Source organism: Nipponia nippon, unplaced genomic scaffold (assembly GCF_047370975.1).
Source record: "Nipponia nippon isolate SJK-2023a ecotype South Korea unplaced genomic scaffold, ASM4737097v1 scaffold_27, whole genome shotgun sequence".
Classification (NCBI taxonomy): Eukaryota; Metazoa; Chordata; class Aves; order Pelecaniformes; family Threskiornithidae; genus Nipponia; species Nipponia nippon.
Window position 1 is genome coordinate 5,310,112 of NW_028262344.1, and position 19,226 is coordinate 5,329,337.

The following is a 19,226-nucleotide window of genomic DNA, read 5'->3' on the forward strand; positions in this document are numbered from 1 at the left end:
CCCCAGCCCCGCGGGGGAGTCCCCAGGCTCATGGGGAGAGGGCTCTGGGGGTCCCCAGCCCCACGGGGGAGTCCCCAGGCTCATGGGGGGGGGGTCCGGGGGCCCCCAGCCCCACGGGGGAGTCCCCCGGGCCCATGGGGAGGGGGCTCTGGGGGTCCCCAGCCCCACGGGGGAGTCCCCCGGGCCCATGGGGAGGGGGGTCTGGGGGTCCCCAGCCCCACGGGGGAGTCCCCAGGCTCATGGGGAGGGGGGTCTGGGGGTCCCCAGCCCCACGGGGGAGTCCCCAGGCTCATGGGGAGGGGGCTCTGGGGGTCCCCAGCCCCGCGGGGGAGTCCCCAGGCTCATGGGGAGAGGGCTCTGGGGGTCCCCAGCCCCACGGGGGAGTCCCCTGGCTCATGGGGAGGGGGGTCTGGGGGTCCCCAGCCCCACGGGGGAGTCCCCCGGGGCCATGGGGAGGGGGCTCTGGGGGTCCCCAGCCCCACGGGGGAGTCCCCCGGGCCGATGGGGAGGGGGGTCTGGGGGCCCCAGCCCCACGGGGGAGTCCCCTGGCTCATGGGAAGGGGGGTCTGGGGGTCCCCAGCCCCACGGGGGAGTCCCCCGGGCCCATGGGGAGGGGGCTCTGGGGGTCCCCAGCCCCACGGGGGAGTCCCCCGGGCCGATGGAGAGGGGGGTCTGGGGGTCCCCAGCCCCACGGGGGAGTCCCCAGGCTCATGGGGAGGGGGGTCTGGGGGTCCCCAGCCCCACGGGGGAGTCCCCAGGCTCATGGGGAGAGGGCTCTGGGGGTCCCCAGCCCCGCGGGGGAGTCCCCAGGCTCATGGGGAGGGGGCTCTGGGGGTCCCCAGCCCCGCGGGGGAGTCCCCAGGCTCATGGGGAGAGGGCTCTGGGGGTCCCCAGCCCCACGGGGGAGTCCCCTGGCTCATGGGGAGGGGGGTCTCGGGGCCCCCACCCCCCCGGGGGCGCCCCCGGGGCCCATGGGGAGGGGGGCCTGGGGGCCCCCAGCCCCACGGGGGAGCCCCCAGGCTCATGGGGAGGGGGGTCTGGGGGTCCCCAGCCCCACGGGGGAGTCCCCCGGGCCCATGGGGAGGGGGCTCTGGGGGTCCCCAGCCCCACGGGGGAGTCCCCTGGCTCATGGGGAGGGGGCTCTGGGGGTCCCCAGCCCCACGGGGGAGTCCCCCGGGCCCATGGGGAGGGGGCTCTGGGGGTCCCCAGCCCCACGGGGGAGTCCCCTGGCTCATGGGGAGGGGGGTCTGGGGGTCCCCAGCCCCACGGGGGAGTCCCCAGGCTCATGGGGAGGGGGCTCTGGGGGTCCCCAGCCCCGCGGGGGAGTCCCCAGGCTCATGGGGAGAGGGCTCTGGGGGTCCCCAGCCCCACGGGGGAGTCCCCTGGCTCATGGGGAGGGGGGTCTGGGGGTCCCCAGCCCCACGGGGGAGTCCCCCGGGCCCATGGGGAGGGGGCTCTGGGGGTCCCCAGCCCCACGGGGGAGTCCCCAGGCTCATGGGGAGGGGGGTCTGGGGGTCCCCAGCCCCACGGGGGAGTCCCCAGGCTCATGGGGAGGGGGCTCTGGGGGTCCCCAGCCCCGCGGGGGAGTCCCCAGGCTCATGGGGAGAGGGCTCTGGGGGTCCTCAGCCCCACGGGGGAGTCCCCCGGGCCCATGGGGAGGGGGGTCTGGGGGTCCCCAGCCCCACGGGGGAGTCCCCAGGCTCATGGGGAGGGGGGTCTGGGGGTCCCCAGCCCCACGGGGGAGTCCCCAGGCTCATGGGGAGGGGGGTCTGGGGGTCCCCAGCCCCTCGGGGGAGTCCCCCGGGCCCATGGGGAGGGGGCTCTGGGGGTCCCCAGCCCCGCGGGGGAGTCCCCAGGCTCATGGGGAGGGGGGTCTGGGGGTCCCCAGCCCCACGGGGGAGTCCCCAGGCTCATGGGGAGGGGGGTCTGGGGGTCCCCAGCCCCACGGGGGAGTCCCCAGGCTCATGGGGAGGGGGCTCTGGGGGTCCCCAGCCCCACGGGGGAGTCCCCAGGCTCATGGGGAGGGGGCTCTGGGGGTCCCCAGCCCCACGGGGGGGGGTCCCCAGGCCCGGGGCTGTTGCCCTGGTGACGGTGCCGCGCGAGGCCCCGCCCCCTCGGCAGGACGCCCCTCCCTGGGCTCTCGCGAGAGTTGGCGGCGGGGCGGGGCGGGGCGGGCGCTGCCCGCGAGGAGCTGGGGCTGCCCCTGTCGCCTCATCCCGGCGCGGCGCCTCGCCCCGGCTCCGCTCGCCATGAGCTTCCTCTTGTGAGTGCCCGGGCCCCGGGGGAGGCCCCGAGCGGAGGGGGGGTGGCCGTGAGGGAGAAGAGAGGGGTCTTCGGGGAGGGGCTCCGGTGGGGAGGGGGTCTGCGAGGGGCTTGGGGGAGGCTCTGTGAGAGGCCTTGGCGCGGGGGGAAGCGTCTGGGGAGGCCTCGAGGGCTGGGTCTGTGAGGGGCTTTAGGGGGAAGAAGGCTTTTGGGGAGGCCCGGGGGGGGGGGGTGTGTCGGTCCTGGGGCAGGGGGGTGCTGGTGGTGGTTGGGATTGAGGAGCTTGAGGAAGGTGTGGGGCCCTGAGGGAAGTCCTAGGCTTCGAGGAAGGCTTTTGGGGGGACGGTGGCCCAGGGGTGCCCAGGAAGGCCTTATGGTGAGGCACAGGAGGGCTCTTCAGGGAAGTTTTAGGGGGAAGCCCTGGGTGGCTTCGGGCAGAGGCCCTGGGGGCTCAGAGGGGCTTGAGGAAGGCTTTGGGGGGACCCTGGGCATGTGTGGAGGGGGGAAGGCTTTGAAAAGAGTCCTCGAGGATGTACGAGGAGAGACCGAGGAAGACTTTGGGAGGAGGCCCTGGAGGGACATGGGGAGGAGCACAGTCCTGTAGAGGAAGCCCTTGGGGTGTAGTGTTTTTTGGGAGGAAGCCTTGGAGGAAGGGGGTTCAGCAGTGGGGTGACAGAGGGTGCCTTACAGGGGTAGGGTCCCAGGCCAGGATGTGGAGGGGGGCTGGCAGCGGGAGCAGGGTGGCCCTGGAGGGCAGGCACCCTGTGGAGTGCCCGTGTTGGGTGAGTGCTATGGAGGGGTACAGGGAGGGGCTTTGGGGGGTGTCTGAGGGGATGGAAAGCCTTTTGGGTGGCAGTCTTAGGAGGAAGGCTCTGGGGACGGGTTGTCTTGTGATGATTAATCCCTCCCGAGGTGGGGAGAATCTGAAGGGTTGGCCTTCCAGGGGAATGGGGGCAGGTCCTGAGAGGGTGGGGGTGTCTGCAGGGATGCTCTTGCCTTAGTGAGAGGCTCTGGGAGTTGGGAGGGGGCTCTGGGGGTGTGGGGTGGGCCAGGAAAGAGGAGGCCGTCGTCTCGTGGGTGTGGGGCTTCCATCTGGGTGGGCTTTGGGTGGGCCTTACCTTACACCTGTGGGCAAGTGCTGGTGCAGTGTGAAGGGTGTTAGCTTTTGGTGCTGGCTGGTGTTTGTGTGAGGGGCTGCCCTTATGTGAGGTGGGGCAGGCCTGATTGCAGGGGGAATAGTGTTAATTTGGTAGACCTACAAGCGTGTTGTGTAAAAAAAAAAATACACCTTTAATGAGCTATAGGGGGTGGGCTGTTGCATACCTACATCGTAGATGTGAAGGCTTGTAAAGTGTGAGAGAGCTTCTGGCTCTCAAGGCCTGGTAGGTGCTGTGGATGAGGACTGCAGGCGTTTTGTGGCGTAAGAAGGGGCTGGGGAGCCTCTTCCTAGTGTTGATGCTGCGCTGGGTCTGCCTTTTGGGACCCTCTGCCTCAGGTCAGCAATTTCCTGGGCCTACGTTTTGGCCGCAGCAGGAGGCAGCGGCTTGGTTTAAGAGCAAGCTAGATCTAAAGGTCTTTTATTTCCGCACTGAAAGTTGCACGTAAAGAGAGCGTGCAAAGCCGTAAGGTTGCACCAGGAAGCTGCTGTGAGGCGCGTGCCAGCCAAACGCGCCCGGTTGTGTGCGATGCTGGCAGGACGCCAGCGATGCCCAGCAGCACACGCCGGAGAAGCCCATTTCCCCCGAGCCGTGCTTTGGCCCTGGCTGTCCTGTCATTTGCATCACCCTCGCTTGGAAGCAGAGAGCTGGCGTGGTCTGAAAGTTAATGTTTTGTGGTTGAGAGGTATCGGAATTCATCCAGGTTTTGGCAATGTTGGCTGTTCGGGGAGAGGCTGCGGTGCTGCTGGCCCCGTTGGAGGGACGGGGGGTAGTTTGGTGAGGAGTTGTGCGATGGCTCGGCTGCTGAGCGCAGCTGTCCGTAGGACGCAGCAAGGGAAGATTACAATGACGATTTGCATTTCAGGGCTGGAGTCTATTAAGCCACTATCTTTAGCAAGCTGTTTCCTGTGGTGTGTTGGAGTGCTGAGTGTCTAATATTTGCTGCTGTCAAACTGACCTAGTGACAGTCGGCAGGTTGTTTTGTTCCCCGGCGGGGTTACGTGGGCTTTTCTTTCCATGATCAAAAGGAACTGTTGCTTGATGAGTCTTTGGGCCTTTGCACCAAATGTTTGTGATTTTTAAAAGGGGTAGGCGAAAGAGGGAAGCGTGCAAGCAGCTTTTTTGTGATGCCGTCAGAAACGCTTCGGCCCACACATAGGATCTGTTCCCCCCTACAGCAGGGGAAATGGGGAAGGGCCAGTGTCACCCCGGTTAAAAGTATCGGATGGCAAGGTTAATACGGGAAATGCTTCTGAGAAGGGAATGCTGTTGAAGAACTAATTGGAAATGTTTTCTCTCTTGTCAGTGGGAGTCGATCTTCGAAAACATTCAAACCCAAGAAAAACATTCCTGAAGGCTCCCATCAGTATGAACTCCTGAAACATGCAGAAGCGACTCTGGGGAGTGGTAACCTTAGACAAGCAGTTATGTTGCCGGAGGGAGAGGACCTCAACGAGTGGATCGCAGTTAACAGTAAGCCCTGTGAAAGAGCGATCCGCCTGAGCATGGAGGTGGAGTGGAAAAACGAAGAATTGCTGGTTTTAATCCTTAGAAGAACCTAGAACTTCCCCAAATTAAATTCTTATCCCAGGCATGCTTTGTTTAGGTAACCAAGCTGGGATAAAAGGAAAGTAAGCGGCGTGACGTGCCAATGGCAGATGGGTGCTGCATCGAAGGGGTGCTGTGCTCCGGAAGTGTGCAAAAAGCAAGAAACGAACCCGCTCTGTTGTGGTTTCGGGGTGGGATTTTTTTGAGTTCAGACTTGCAAAGGCGATTAGGTTTGTGAATGGTTATTTTTGTACTGGGGAGTAAGCCTTGAATATTGATATTTGGAATTACAAAGTCAGCATTATTGGCTGCAAAAATGGTGACAGTAAATAGTCCAGGGAAAAAGTGGAACTGTATTTTCTACTGAACTCTAGGTTTGTGGAGTTTCTTTTTTGTTTTCTATTTTCATTTTATTATTGCTGCATGCACAGTTTAAAAAGCCAAATACTACAACCTTATTTTGCTTGTAGCAGTTGCTCTTCCTGGCCTTGAACTTTGTTTCTTTGGAGATTAGAGGAGAAAGAAGTAGTTCTGAGCAATGGAAAACAGTAAGTCAGGCCACAAACGTTCAACCTAAGGAATGTATCCTGTATTACCAAAATCGATCAGGGTTTTGAGGTGCTGTTATTTTTTAAAGGTGCCTGGAACCTAAAGCAGTTGTTTCCAAGGTGTGGAAAGCTAAGTAGTGCTTAATGCAGTACAGATTGGCTGGGGACAGTATCCAGAGGGTGAAAAATTGACAGAGCGATTCAAATTCCTAGATGGTCAAAATGTCTCGAAGTCATCGGCGACATGACGTCGTACGGAAGGGGGATGTTTGTTTTTGCTGAGAGCTTTGCAGCATGTTCACCCCCGCCACAGCAATCCTCAGAGGCTGCGTCAGCTGAAGGAGAGCGAACCGGTGCTCCGGTCTGCTTTGTGCTTGCACTTTGAGTAAACTTGATGCGTTTCCTTTCCAGCGGTGGATTTCTTCAACCAAATCAACATGCTGTACGGGACCATTACAGAGTTCTGCACAGAGGCGAGCTGTCCGGTCATGTCCGCAGGACCAAGGTAAGCAGTTTACTGCGGTCTACGGCCACAATTTAAATGTGGGGAAGTAGATGGGTGCGCGGGTTGCTCAAGCATACATAGAAAGAAGCTAAAAAGAGGACAGGATGTATCCAGATCAGGTCGAGGTGCAGCATGGTTCTCCCCCAGCATCGTTTACCTGCACGCAAAGCCATGCTGTCTGTTGGGGAGGCTGCGTGGCATCGGTAGCTGTTTGTCTGGCGTGTTGAATATCTGTCTAGGGGAAGCGTGCGTGGGGATATCTTTTCACCCTGCCTGTTGATCAGGTCTCTATGTTGTTTGGAAACCAAAAAGATGTGTTGCTGAAATGGTTTGTTCTAAGGAAAACGAGCGGTCTAACTTAACCAGAAGCATCTGGTCTTGCTGTCAAAGTCTCATAGTAACCTCTTGATGTGCCATCTTGCAGAGCTGGTGCTCTGAGAGGCTGTAGTGTGGTTTTTCTGAGCACGAGCAATTCTAAAGATGCTGCTGCCAGCATGGGGCAGGATGTGAGGCAGGCAAACGCCTGGGTCAGGTTACTGTATGGTGCTTGCAATGGCCGTGCAGGGAGCAGAGAGCAGCCCAACGCTGTCACCCATCGCAGAGAGTTAAAGCTGGGAAGGGAACCTTATGCTTATAGAGACCAGTACACGCAGTAGGGAATGGCTAAGTGTCTTTTGGGTCCTGACGAACCCTATGCCACATCATGGAACCTGGAAAGGAAATAGCAAAGGTGTATTTGGGGTGTCTCGTTGTTTTTAGGAGGTGTGAATACCTGCAAGGAGAAGATTACATGTTGGTTCTGCACTTGTGTATTTTGTCGAGGTGAAGATGCAGCAGGGTATCTTGTTTGTAAGGTTGCTCGAGGCTCGCTGTTTTTTGGGGTAGCAGCGTGGAGTCTGGCCGGTGAGCAGTATTTGTGGGGTGCCGTGTAACATCCTGCCCCATTTGTCTATCCAGAAGTGTCTAGATTGCAAGTTCCTGTTTCTATATTTGGGGACGTTTCCTGTAACGACTTCCTGTTTAAATGGCACCGTTTGTTTTCGCTTGTCACCAGTCAAGAGGTAACAGTCAAAACAACATGGGTTTTTTTTCCCCCTGCTTTTGAAGGATTTTGCAAAAGATCGCAGAGAAAGCCGGTTGTGTTGTCGCATAGCATTAGAGTCAACATCTGCTCTGGTTCAGAGGAGCCATGGGATTGATAAGCATGCGTGTTGATTTGAAAGCCTTTGGCTAATGTGTGGCCCCAGGGACGGTCTCTTGGGGAAGTCAGCCATCTCGTCTGAGAGAAGAGGAAGCACCAAATTCCCAGAGGGTGTCTGAAGGCCATAGGTGAATTAATTCAGATGGTGGGCGATGGCCCTGATGCTTCCCCTTTGGCCAGTTTTTGTCTCATTTTAAGGAAATGTTGATGTCGGAGGAGGTTGCCACAAAGTTGAAGTTCGCTTTTGAGGGTCAAACCCCAAGGGTGGTCACTGCAACAGTTGGGATGGACGTGTTAACTCTTGACTCTGTTGGGTTGCACTTGAGAAACTCAGAAAGCCGAAGCGCTGCTCTCCTCACTTTTGAGGAGTATAGAGTCTTGCAGCGTCACTCCTTACTGAGATAAAGAGGAAGGCACGGGGTGCAAAAATGCAAGTTTCCTCTCAGAGCAATGAATTTATTTTCCTTCTGTCCCCGCAGGTACGAGTACCACTGGGCAGACGGCACCAACATAAAGAAACCAATCAAGTGCTCAGCTCCGAAGTACATTGATTACTTGATGACGTGGGTGCAGGACCAGCTGGATGACGAAACGCTCTTCCCTTCAAAGATTGGTAAGTGTGGCTGTGTGATGCAACAGGCTGCACATGCGGGCCCGAAATGCTGCCGGAACGTCTCGCTTTGGTACCTCTGACCGAACTGAAGGACTTATCCGTGTGCGTTGGTGCGTTTCAGGCGTCCCTTTTCCCAAGAACTTCATGTCGGTGGCCAAGACGATCCTGAAGCGGCTGTTCCGTGTGTACGCCCACATCTACCACCAGCACTTCGATTCTGTCATGCGGCTGCAGGAGGAGGCCCACCTTAACACCTCCTTCAAGCACTTTATCTTCTTTGTGCAGGTGAGCTGCAAAATGGTGGCCAGTTGCCTGCCTCTGCGGTTTCTTGTACTGTTTGCTTTTAAAGGGAGTTGGATTTTAAGAGCCTCTTCACTCTTTGAAAATCTACAGCTGTGGCGCGTGCTTGAAGATATGCTCGGCTCCTGCTCTCCGTACCACGCGAACTGTGCAGCTGCGGCACTGTGGGTTTGTGGTGGTTTTTTTTTTTTTGCAGGAAGTGTGGCTATAAATGCTTGAACTTCCCTGTCAGGTTTTAGCTACCAGTCTGCAGCAAAAGAAACCAGGCTCAGAGGAGAACTTGGGGGTTTTGTACTCAAGAACTGATGCAGAAATAGCAGCAACACCTTTTTTCTTTTTTCATTGCCAGTATTTTAACAGCCTGTTCTGTGACTGCACGTGTGACTCATGCAGAGCAGCATGGTACTTGGTGATATGGCGGAAAAAGTTCTGTTGTCTTGAAATGCTAGAATTTCTCTGCAGAGAAATGGGAGAGGCAGCTGCTGCAGTAATGCCCGCTTGGTGTTTCTCTTGGAAGCTGGCATGCACTGACATGGCGAGTTCCCGGCACGTGTAGGGTGGCCAGACATCTTTTCCAGCAGCTCTTTGAAAGATGCCTTTAATTTTTGTGTTGTTTTTTTTCCCTGCCAGGAATTCAACTTGATCGATAGGCGGGAGTTGGCTCCTCTGCAGGAACTGATTGAGAAGCTGGGCTCCAAGGACAGATAAACTTTCCCTGGGATGTCCCTTTCGGCTGCTCCTTTCTGCTTTGTATGCCAGCCACTTCTACACTTTACCTTCAGAGACACAAGCCCTGAGATGCCAGACAGCACTCTGAGTGGCAGCAGTCTTAGAGGCCAAGCATCACTTCTACTGTGCAGCAACTGCCACAGCCTGTGTTTCTGAAGTTGTTGGCTGTGCTGTGGTAACTTGCCCCATGTAGTCTACTTGGTTTTCTAGGCTATGTGCTTGAGTCTGGGACTCTGACTTGGAGCAGCTTTTGTTTCCTGCAGGCATGGGGTGAAATTTAAGCGCTGTACTGCTTTCTACTCCTGGAGGCAAAGTTTTCCTCTGGCCCCCACGAACACAGCGCTTGGCCCGTGAGCAGCCCAGCTGGGGCCGAGCCCAGGGTGTGCTTCTGCTGGGCGACGGCAGAGCGGCTCAGCTTATTTTTGGAAGTGCTTTTTTTGCATGAGGTGCACTTAGAGCCTTAAGCTCCCCTTGGCAGCGGCAAGTGTTGTGGGGGGAGGAAAAGAAGTGCCTGGCCCAAGGGGTTTGTCCCCTGCCTGGGCTGGAGGAGCAGCACTCTGGTGTTCCCAGCACGGCGGGGCGGGGGCAAGGGAGGAACCCTACTGTGTAGCAAGGCAATAATAAAGTTTCTCCTTCCTGCTCTTCTTTCAGAGGAAGACGGGGTGGCTCTTCTTCTTCCCGCCTCCCCAGCCCTGCACAGGTGCCTTAACTGAAAACCCAGCACTTGGAAATGTTTAGATACGGAGGTAGTCTGCGCTAGAGCAGCCGGATAACCATCAGCACAGAGCCCCGCAGGCACCTCTCAGTGAGAGCATCTTTATTGACTGGTCAGTAACACAAGCATCAAGGTTTGGGGGTGGAGGTGAAGATGCGCAGTCCGTGCATGCTCTTGATCTCCTCGCTCAGTGCCTGCAACAGACCAGCACCAAGAGTCTGAGGCAGAGCTTAACTTCTGCTGAGTGTTGAGTGCAACACTGAGAGCAAGGTGGTGGCTGGGTAGTGCTTGTGCACAGTACAAGTGGCTGTGTGAGTGCAGTGCTTGCACTCAAAATAACCCCCTCAAACTAGCTGGTGCTCTCAAGCGCTGCACAGTGAATGCACACTGCTACACTATTTAGCAGCTGTCACACATGCTGCCCAATTCCAAGTACTACCCACTACCACACATGCAGAGTGCTACAGGTATGCTGTGTGCATACCCCTCACAGTGAGAATACCCACTGTGCCCCACTATAAAGTGCTACACACAGAATGCCCAGGCACAAATGCTGCATGCACACAGCTATGCTACCTGTTAGAAAGGGCCGTGGTGTTTATTATTGGGGGGGGGGAAAGGAAGACACTCACACTGTCTGCAGGCACAGCACTTCATATTCTCATGGCACGTGAGCATTCTCAGCATGCCTGTGCACATACACCCCATGAGGAAGCGCTGTGCAGGGATAAGTGCCACGTGCACGCAGCTACACTATTTATTATTGGGAAGGCAGGAAAAGCTACGCTAGTATGGGAAGGAAGGGTAGGCAGACTACACTGTTAAGACACACACTTTGTGCAGGCACAGCACTTCATCATCAGCATGCTGACTGCATATGTGTGCACACACAGTGCCCAACTGTGAAGTGCTGTACACAGAGTGCACACACACACACACACAGAGCTACCCTAATTAGTTGGAAGGAAGGGCTATGCTGGTTTTTATTTTGCAGGAGGGCAGGGTGGACTGTTTATTATGGGGTGGGGAGGGAGGGCAGAAAGAGGGACTACACTGTTTTTTATGGAGGGGAGGGCGGGGAAAGGGCTACGCTTTTAAGACACACTGCACGCAGGCATGGCACTTGATCCTCTCGCTGCGTGCGCAGCGCTTACAGCTGGGCGCTCTGCCTGCAGCGCTTTGTCGGCACTGCGCCTGCGCGCTCACGTACACGCCAGAGCGCCTGACTGCAAGCGCTACACACGCACGGAGTGCCCGGGTGTAAGTGCTACACACACAGAGCTACGCTACTTATTGGGAAGGGCAGGTGATGCTATTAAGACACTCACACTGCGTGCAGGCACGGTACTTCATCCTCACACTGTGTGTGTGCAGCACTTGGGCACTCAGCCTGCAGCACTTTACAGTTGGGTGTTGTACGCATGTGCACAGCACTTGAGTTCAGCATGCTGACTGTGCATGTGCACATACACATGCCAACTGCAAGTTCTGTGTGCACACACAGTGCCCTGCTGTAAGTGCTACAAGCAGAGTGCCCTGCTCCGGTGCTACACACAGGCAGAGTGCCCAGGTAGAAGTGCTGCATGCGTACACAGCTATGCCGCTTTTTTTTTTTTTTTTATTGGGAAGGAAGAGCTACACTACTCACTCGCACTGTGCGTGTGCAGCACTTGCAGCTGAGTACTCTGCCTGCGGCACTTCAGCCAGGCACTGCATGTGCACAGTGCTTTAGTTTTGCACACCAATTGCGTGTGCGCACAGCAATTGGTGCTGTGTGCATACACACAGTGTGCCAAACTAAAGTGCTGTGCATACACGCACATGCAGTGCCTGACTATGAAGTGCCACAGGCAGCGTGCTCAGTTACAAGTGCTGCACACGCACGCACTGCAAACATTAAGCACCGTGCACAAGCAGAGCGCCCAGCTGTAAGCGCTGCGCACGCTCGCTCGCACACAGGCGGTGCCCCAGTGCAATCGCCGATGGCTGGGCTGCAGCCCCCCCCAGCCCCCTCACCTGGTTAACCATCTGGTGCTGCTGCACCATTCGCTTCTCTTTGAAGTCCTCTGACTCAATGTGAATTTCGTACATGGCGCCGCAGCCTCCTAGGAAAAATAAAAGCAGTGGCAAATGCTTGAGCAAAGACAAGGGTCCTTCGTGCCCCCACGTTCCCGACCCATTTTGGGGGGGATCCCCACAGCGAGGGGGGGCAGTGGACAGACTCCAGTCCTCCCTCACAAAGCGTGCGGGTGGTTTGGGGGCGGGGAGGGAAATAAAAAGCTTTTTCTGTACCTGATATATCCACGACTTTGATGGCGGAAGCCCGGGGAAACTTCTCCCGCAGGACCCGGGTCACTCGGGCCTCCCCTTCCGTCTGCGAGGCGAAGCTTCGCCAGGAGCCGCGGCGCAGGAAGAGCTGAGGGGGCAAAACCACCGCTGAGAGACGGCTCTGGGGCCGGGGACCCCGCGGGGGGACCCCCACCCCCACGGGCCGGGGGCGGCCGCCGGCACCGGGGAGGGGGCACCGGGAGCGGGGGGAAAGACCGCCTTCACCTGGCCCGGGGAGGGGACACGCTTACCGTGAGGGGGCGGGGGCACCTCCGCCGTTACCGGGGGCACTTACCGTCGGGAGGAGCAGGCCGCACTTACCGTTACCGGGGGGGACACAGAGGGAGACGTGGGGAGACGGATTCTCCCCCCCCCCCCAAAAAAAAAAGGGGGGGTGGTGTCTCGGACAACGGACAAAGCGCCCTCGCCTCCTATCCCTGGACTGGGAGGGGGGGCACAGACAGAGGGAGGGAGAGAGAGAGGGAGGGACGGACAGAGGACACGCACCGGCCCGCGGCACAGCAGCCCCACCACAACGGCCATACTGGGCGGGGCCCACCCACTGACCAGACGCCGAGCCGCGCCCCGGGGTCACCGGTCGCCCAGCCAATGGCAGCGTGCTTCGCGGCGGGGCGGGGCGGGGCTGGCGCTGCGGCGTCTCCGCCGCCGCGGCCCCTGTCGGCTCGGAGGACCCTGGCGGGGACCGGGCCCGACACCCGACCCGGGGGGGCCCAAACAGGGCTCTATCCTGCCCCCCCTGAAAGGGCCTGGTCCTGCGCCCCCCCATCCAACACAGGGCCCCAGCCTGCACCCCCCCTTCCCATAAAGAAGGCCCCATCCTGACCCCGCCCCCCCCATAGACAGGGCCCCATCCTGACCCCCCCCATCCCATAAAGGCAGCCCCATCCTGACCCCCCCATTCCCATAGACAGGGCCCCATCCTGACCCCCCCATCCCATAAAGGCAGCCCCATCCTGACCAACCCATTCCCATAGATAGTGCCCCATCCTGACACCCCCCATCCCATAAAGGCAGCCCCATCCTGACCCCCATTCCCATAGACAGGGCCCCATCCTGACCCCCATCCCGTATAAAGGCAGCCCCATCCTGACCAACCCATTCCCATAGATAGTGCCCCATCCTGACACCCCCCATCCCATAAAGGCAGCCCCATCCTGACCCCCCCCATTCCCATAGACAGGGCCCCATCCTGACCCCCCCATCCCATAAAGGCAGCCCCATCCTGACCCCCCCATTCCCATAGACAGGGCCCCATCCTGACCCCCCCATCCCATAAAGGCAGCCCCATCCTGACCCACCCCCCCCCATTCCCATAGATAGGGCCCCATCCTGACCTCCCCCATCCTGAACCCCCCATCCCACCCTCAGGGCCCCATCCTGCTCCCTCTTCCCATTAAAGACCCCATCCTGCCCCCTTCCAGCCCTCCCACCAGCAGGAAACAGAAAGCCAGGGGCCATGTGTTGAGTGCAAAAAATAAATATAAAATTTATTAAAACACCCACAATATTTTAAAGATATCAGGAATAATACAATTTCGCAGCCTGGCCGGCCGCGCGTAACTTAGAATAAAATACAAATTAAAAATAAAAAACAAACAACAACAAACCAGAAAACAAAAACCAAAACCAGGGAAAGGAAGGGGGGAGGATCCAAACTTGCAATTTTTAGGCATCCTAAAAAATAAATTTACCAAAACACTTGGGGGAAAGGGAAAAAAGAAAAGGGTGTTGGGGGGGGAACACAAAGAGGGGAAAAAAGAAAAAAGGGAAAATTATACAAAATAAAATTATCAGCATAAATTTACTGTCCTAGAAGTATCTACAGTTTAATACACATTAATCCTATTGCCTTGAGACATGGGAAAAAAATCTACCGGTCCTCGATCCGCCCCGGAAAAAAACTTCATTTCAAGTAACCACAGTCCCGAGCCGACCAAGAAATCTTCAAGTGTGAATTTTTCGGAGCCGCCGGGACACCTCCACGGTGCCCCCCCCGCCTGCCGCCGTCCCACCTCCCCTCCTCAATTATCCCAAAAAAAAAACCCCAAAAATAGCCCCCCGCCTCCAACCGAATTCCTGAATCCGAGAAGAAACGGCGCTTTATTTTTAAATTTTGAATTATTACTTTTTTTTTTTTTTTTTTTTGCACTGTGGTGCAAAAACCCACTGACAAAAAAAAAAAAATTGCTCCTGGAATAAAACTGAGGCTGAAATTACGGCGGTTTGTAATCCCTGAAGGATGCGGAAAAATGAGGAAAAAAACCCGGGCGGAAAGGGATAAAGGAAGGTTAAAAAAAAAAGAAAATTAAGGAAGAAACACCGCTGTGAAAGGATCCCTGATTTCGGAAAGATTCGCCCCAGTTTCGCTCGCTTCGCTGCCGCGGCGCCACAGGGGGCTTGGGGGGGGGTGAGGTATTTGCCTTGGTTTGGGGAGCGCGGGGGAGCTGCTGCCCCGGCGCTGACGGGAAGCCGAAGGGGAAGAAAGTAGCACCAATAAGACCCCCAAAAACTGGAAAAAAAGGGGAAAAAAGGGGAAAAGAAAGAGACAGGCAGAGGTGGGATGCCCGGCTGAGCCCTCATCACGGGGAAAACACCGGTGATTCGGGGAGGGGAATGAGCCCGAGGGAGCTGGGGAGGAGCATGGTGCCGAGCGCGGTGCTGAGCACTGGTGGGCATGGGGCCTGGGCACCACGGTGGAGTACAGTGCTGGGAGGGTGGCCCTGCAGCAGGCACCGGCACCGTGCGGTGGGCCCATGCAGGGGGTCTGTGCACCGTGCACCGTGCACCATGCGTGTGCACCATGCTCCAGCACCGTGCCCAATCGCCGTGGGGGTGCACGGTGCCCAAGCACCATGTCTGCACCAGGGCACCATGGCCAAGCACCGTGTCCATGCATGGTGGGGGAGCACCGTGCCCCAGCACCACGGCCAAGTGCCGTGTCCATGCATGGTGGGCAAGCACCGTACCCGAGCACCGTATCCGTGGAGCATGCCCAAGCACCGTGTCCAAGCACCATGTCCGTGCACCATGCCCTTGCACCGTGCCCGAGCACCTTCTCCGTGCCCATGCACCCTGTTCAAGCACCATGTCTGTGCGCCGTCCCCAGGCACCGTGGCCATGCTCCACAGCTGTGCACCGTGCCTGAGCACCGTGGCTGTGCACCATGCCCGAGCCTCATGTCTGAGCACCATGGTCATGCACATTGCTGGAGCATTGTGGCCGTGCACAGTGCCCGAGCACCGTGCCCACACATCATGCTCTTGCACCGTGCACATGCAACTGTGCATGCATGACAAACCCATGCACCGGGCTGAGCACCCTGGCCAAGCACCATGTCCATGCACTGTGTCTGAGCACTGTGCTGAGCGCCATGTCCGAGCACCATGTCCAAGCACCATGTTCACACAACCTGGCTGAGCACCATGTCCACACACCGTGTCCCAGCACTGCAGCCGAGCACCATGTTCACACATCGCAGCTGAGCACCGTGTCCATGGTGCATGGCCAAGCACCATGCCCGAGCGCTGTGTCCATGCACCATGTCCCAGCACCACAGCAGAGCACCGTACCTGAGCACCATGTCCAAGCACTGTGGTCGAGCACCATGGCCAAGCACCATGTTCACACACCACATCCGAGCACCGTGCCCGAGCACCATGTGCACGATGCGTGGCCAAGCTCCATGCCCGAGCACCATGTCCACGCACCGCGGCTGAGCACCGTGCCCGAGCACCATGTGCACGATGCGTGGCCGAGCACCGTGCCCGAGCACCATGTCCACGCACCGTGGCCGAGCACCGTGCCCGAGCACCATGTGCACGATGCGTGGCCGAGCACCATGCCCGAGCACCATGTCCACGCACCGTGGCTGAGCACCATAGTCAAGCACCACGGCTGAGTACCATGTCCATGATGCGTGGCCGAGCACCGTGCCCGAGCACCATGTCCATGATGCGTGGCTGAGCACCATGCCCAAGCACCACGCCCAAGCACCACATCCATGATGCGTGGCCGAGCACTGTGCCCGAGCACCGTGCCCGAGCACCATGTCCACACACCCCGTCTGAGCACCATGCCCGAGCACCATGTCCATGATGCGTGGCTGAGCACCATGCCCAAGCACCATGTCCACGCACCATGTCCAAGCACCGTGGTCGAGCACGGTGGCCGAGCACCATGTTCACACACCCTGGGCAAGCACTGTGTCCACGCACTACATCCGAGCACGACGTCCACGATGCGTGGCCAAGCACCGTGCCCGAGCACCACATCCATGATGCGTGGCCGAGCACCGTGCCCGAGCACCATGTCCACACACCCCGTCTGAGCACCGTACCCGAGCACCATGTCCATGCACCACGTCCAAGCACCGTGGTCGAGCACCGTGGTCGAGCACCATGGCCGAGCACCATGTTCACACACATTGGCTGAGCACCGTATCCATGCGCCACATCCGAGCACCACATCCACGATGTGTGGCTGAGCACCGTGCCCAAGCACCACATCTGCAAATGGCTTTCCTGCCAGCACCCTGCACTGCATCAGAGGGGAAAGGCTGCACCGCAAGCCCGGTCAATGGGATGCCTCTGACGCGACACTGATTTCGGCTTGCATAAACCCAACCGGCTCCTGGCACACTTCAAGCTGTTGCTCCAGAAAAGTAAACTTCCTTCTCAACGACATTGCTTTTTTTTTTTTTTTCTTGGTTCCCTAGTTTCGTATATACATTAGTAGCACCTCAGCGAGATGGAATCAGGCAGAAGCGTGATACAGTTTGTTAAAACACCATAGCACCGTTTTTATTAGAAGATTTCATTTAATAAAAATATGCCTTATAGAGCCCACAAAGCATACTCCAGTATTAAAAGGAAAAATCAGCAATTGAGGCACCTCAGGGATTCTGGTTTCCTTCTCCTTCCCGTGCCTCGTCCCGAGAGCATCGAGATGGGGGGGGGAACCCCGAAACGTGTCCCCCATTTCCCACCCGAGGCAAAGCATTGCAGCCGGAAAAAACGAAGTGGGGCAGCAGGAGCCCGTCGGGGCTCCCCGCACCAAGATCTCCCCAGGGTTGCTACCACGGGCATTGTTCTAGTGCCAATGTGGCTGCAATCTGCTGCAAAATCGGGTCCCCATCCCACCCCGAAGTGATTAAAAACATATCCCCCCCACTCCAGTGAGTCCCCCTTAACACCGCGACCCCCCTGGCTTCAGCACGGGTGGGACGAGCGTGGCCGCCAGGACGGGTAAAGGAAAAGATTTTGCTTGAAAAACAGCCTCTCAGCAGCAAGGGGTAAAGAGCTGTGCATAGATTTCTAGTTTTCGTAGAAGAAGTCTGAAGCGTGCTAATTTTTAATGACTGAGATTTGAGGTAGGTTAGACGTTATGTAGTGTAAAAACGTGAGACTGCAGCAGTTCTCGCTCCCCGACCCGCGGCGCCGGCATCTCCCCGCTTACCCGGGTCGAACCCACCGGAGCCAACGCCGCGACGGACCAAACCCCCTCCCTGCACCAAAATAAAACCTCCGAGGAAGCAGGACTTAGACAGGTTACACGGACCCTCGCCTTCTCCGAACACACTCCTTTTCCTCCTGACTCCAAACCCATCCAGGCGAAGCTCGCAAGGCACCCCCGCCACGACAGTCAGACCAGACCCCGGGCGATGTGAACCGGGGCCGGCACCCGAATCCGGCCCCGCCGAACGCCGCTGGCGGGGATCAGCTGGGTCCCCTTTTTGCCCTCCAAACCACATCGACACGTCGGGTCCCCACGCTGGAACCGGCATTGCCCGCGGGCATCCCTAAAATCTGACTTGCCATCGACTCTTACAATCCTGATATGCTATTGGGTATTCATAAGAAAAGCGGTAATAGCTCGTTGAGTTTCCTTGTCAAATATACGCGACTTTACAGATTACGGTTTAAAAAAAAAAAAATAATTATGAAGGACGGACAAAGCATGTTAAATATTCTGCCAGTATTTACAGTTCTCCCACAATAATCTTGTTTAAAACATACTGCTTTCAAGTTGTTGGGGGGGGAAGAGGGAAGTTGTTTTTTAAGTTTCGCTTTCATTTTTAAATCTAGGTGAAAGTGCTTTTAAAAAAATTCTTTCCCTATTTACAGGTTTAAAATCAGACCACGTAAATGTTCAGGCTGTTTTACCGAGATCCTGCTGATCTGTGCCAGTGCGCAAGGAAGGAGGGTGACAGTAAACACAAGGTAATTTCTGCACGGTGACGGCGTCGGCTCTGGCTCGCTGGCTCTCCAAAAGGCACCTGAAAGTGCAAAAGCAACGACCCCGGGGACGCCGGCACCCGGATTCGGCCACACCGCCCTCCTGGCGAGCCGCGGGGGAGCTCGCCTGCCCACCCGTCCATCCCGGCATGGCTTCGGCATCAGGGATGGGCAGAAAGTCTCGACTGAGATTGTTTGAAAAGCACCACACGGTTGTTGTCATTGTTGGGTTATTTGTTGGGTTTTTTTTTTGCGGGAAGAATGGCGATCCGTAGGAAGGAGGGATGGCACCCGGGGAGAGAAAAAGCACCAAGCCCTGGTGGCGCTCACTGCCTCGCCGGCTCACCGGCGCCGGCGGGGAAGGCGGACTGGTGGAGGTTTTGGCCAGCCAAGTCTTGGGATTCGCTCTTCCCAGAGCCAATCGCACGGAGAAAGTCCCCCGGAGACGGAAAGCACCAGACTTTAGCAACAGTGATGTACAGAGAGCAACACTAGCTATTCACAGTTTGGGGTTGGTTTGTGTTTTTTTCCTGTTTTTGTATTTTTTTTATTTTCTGTTTTTGTCCTGTCGGCTCCTTTAGAGATGCCGCCGCTGCTGTCGCTCTCCCTGGGGCTGCCGGTAAAGGAGCCCCCAAGTCCGAGCCTGAGTGCGGCACCCCGACAGCGGCAGCCCCCAGCCCGGACGTATCCTGAGGTCTCCAGCACTGGGAAAGATGCTGGCTCGCTCCGTCCAGGCGGAGCCGATCCCACCGGCGGCGAGGAGCCGAGTGAAGACGTGCCATCCCAGGACATCCCGCTCACAAGCAGGTCTCCTGTCACTGTAAGAAAGGACTCCTTGAGTTGCAAAATAGGTATTTTTAGGTCCTTGGGAAAAAAAAGAATTGGATGTTCAGCGTGTCCAGCTGACGGTAAAGCACACGATCCTGCCAGCCCCCATGCATTGGAGCTGGAGCGAGTCACCTCTTGCCTTTAAGCTGGTTTGGTGTTTGGGTTGTTTTTTATTTGTGTTTAGGGTTTTTTTTTCGATGTTGGCTTCTTTTTCAAAGATCGGCTTCGTCATTGTTGT

General features: G+C 57.5%; 2 protein-coding genes and 1 pseudogene across 4 annotated transcripts; 1 reads left to right on the plus strand and 2 right to left on the minus strand.

Annotated features, from left to right (window-relative positions):
* Nucleotides 1-2,141: 2,141 nt before the first annotated feature.
* Nucleotides 2,142-9,651, plus strand: MOB1A (MOB kinase activator 1A). Of its 3 annotated transcripts, none has more exons than XM_087762861.1 (6): nt 2,142-2,263; nt 4,726-4,892; nt 5,927-6,020; nt 7,701-7,834; nt 7,956-8,119; nt 9,515-9,651. In XM_087762861.1, exons 1-6 carry the CDS (start codon nt 2,250-2,252, stop codon nt 9,599-9,601), a joined length of 660 nt encoding a protein of 219 aa, XP_087618987.1. In that variant the 5' UTR covers nt 2,142-2,249; the 3' UTR covers nt 9,602-9,651. The 3 variants fall into 3 exon arrangements, with proteins under 3 accessions (XP_087618987.1, XP_087618988.1, XP_087618989.1); XM_087762862.1 differs by lacking the exon at nt 9,515-9,651 and adding an exon at nt 8,765-9,508 and having other exon boundaries at nt 2,143-2,263; XM_087762863.1 differs by lacking the exons at nt 2,142-2,263; nt 4,726-4,892 and adding an exon at nt 4,906-5,197.
* Nucleotides 9,652-9,665: 14 nt separating this feature from the next.
* BOLA3 (bolA family member 3) lies at nt 9,666-12,483 on the minus strand. The gene is made up of 4 exons (XM_087762864.1): nt 12,414-12,483; nt 11,871-11,994; nt 11,595-11,683; nt 9,666-9,772 (listed from the first exon to the last, which is right to left on the minus strand). The coding sequence occupies exons 1-4, from the start codon at nt 12,447-12,449 to the stop codon at nt 9,707-9,709; spliced, it is 315 nt and encodes a 104-aa protein (XP_087618990.1). The 5' UTR covers nt 12,450-12,483; the 3' UTR covers nt 9,666-9,706.
* A 2,704-nt stretch (nt 12,484-15,187) lies between these two features.
* On the minus strand, nt 15,188-17,045 carry LOC148055080 (uncharacterized; annotated as a pseudogene).
* Nucleotides 17,046-19,226: the final 2,181 nt, after the last annotated feature.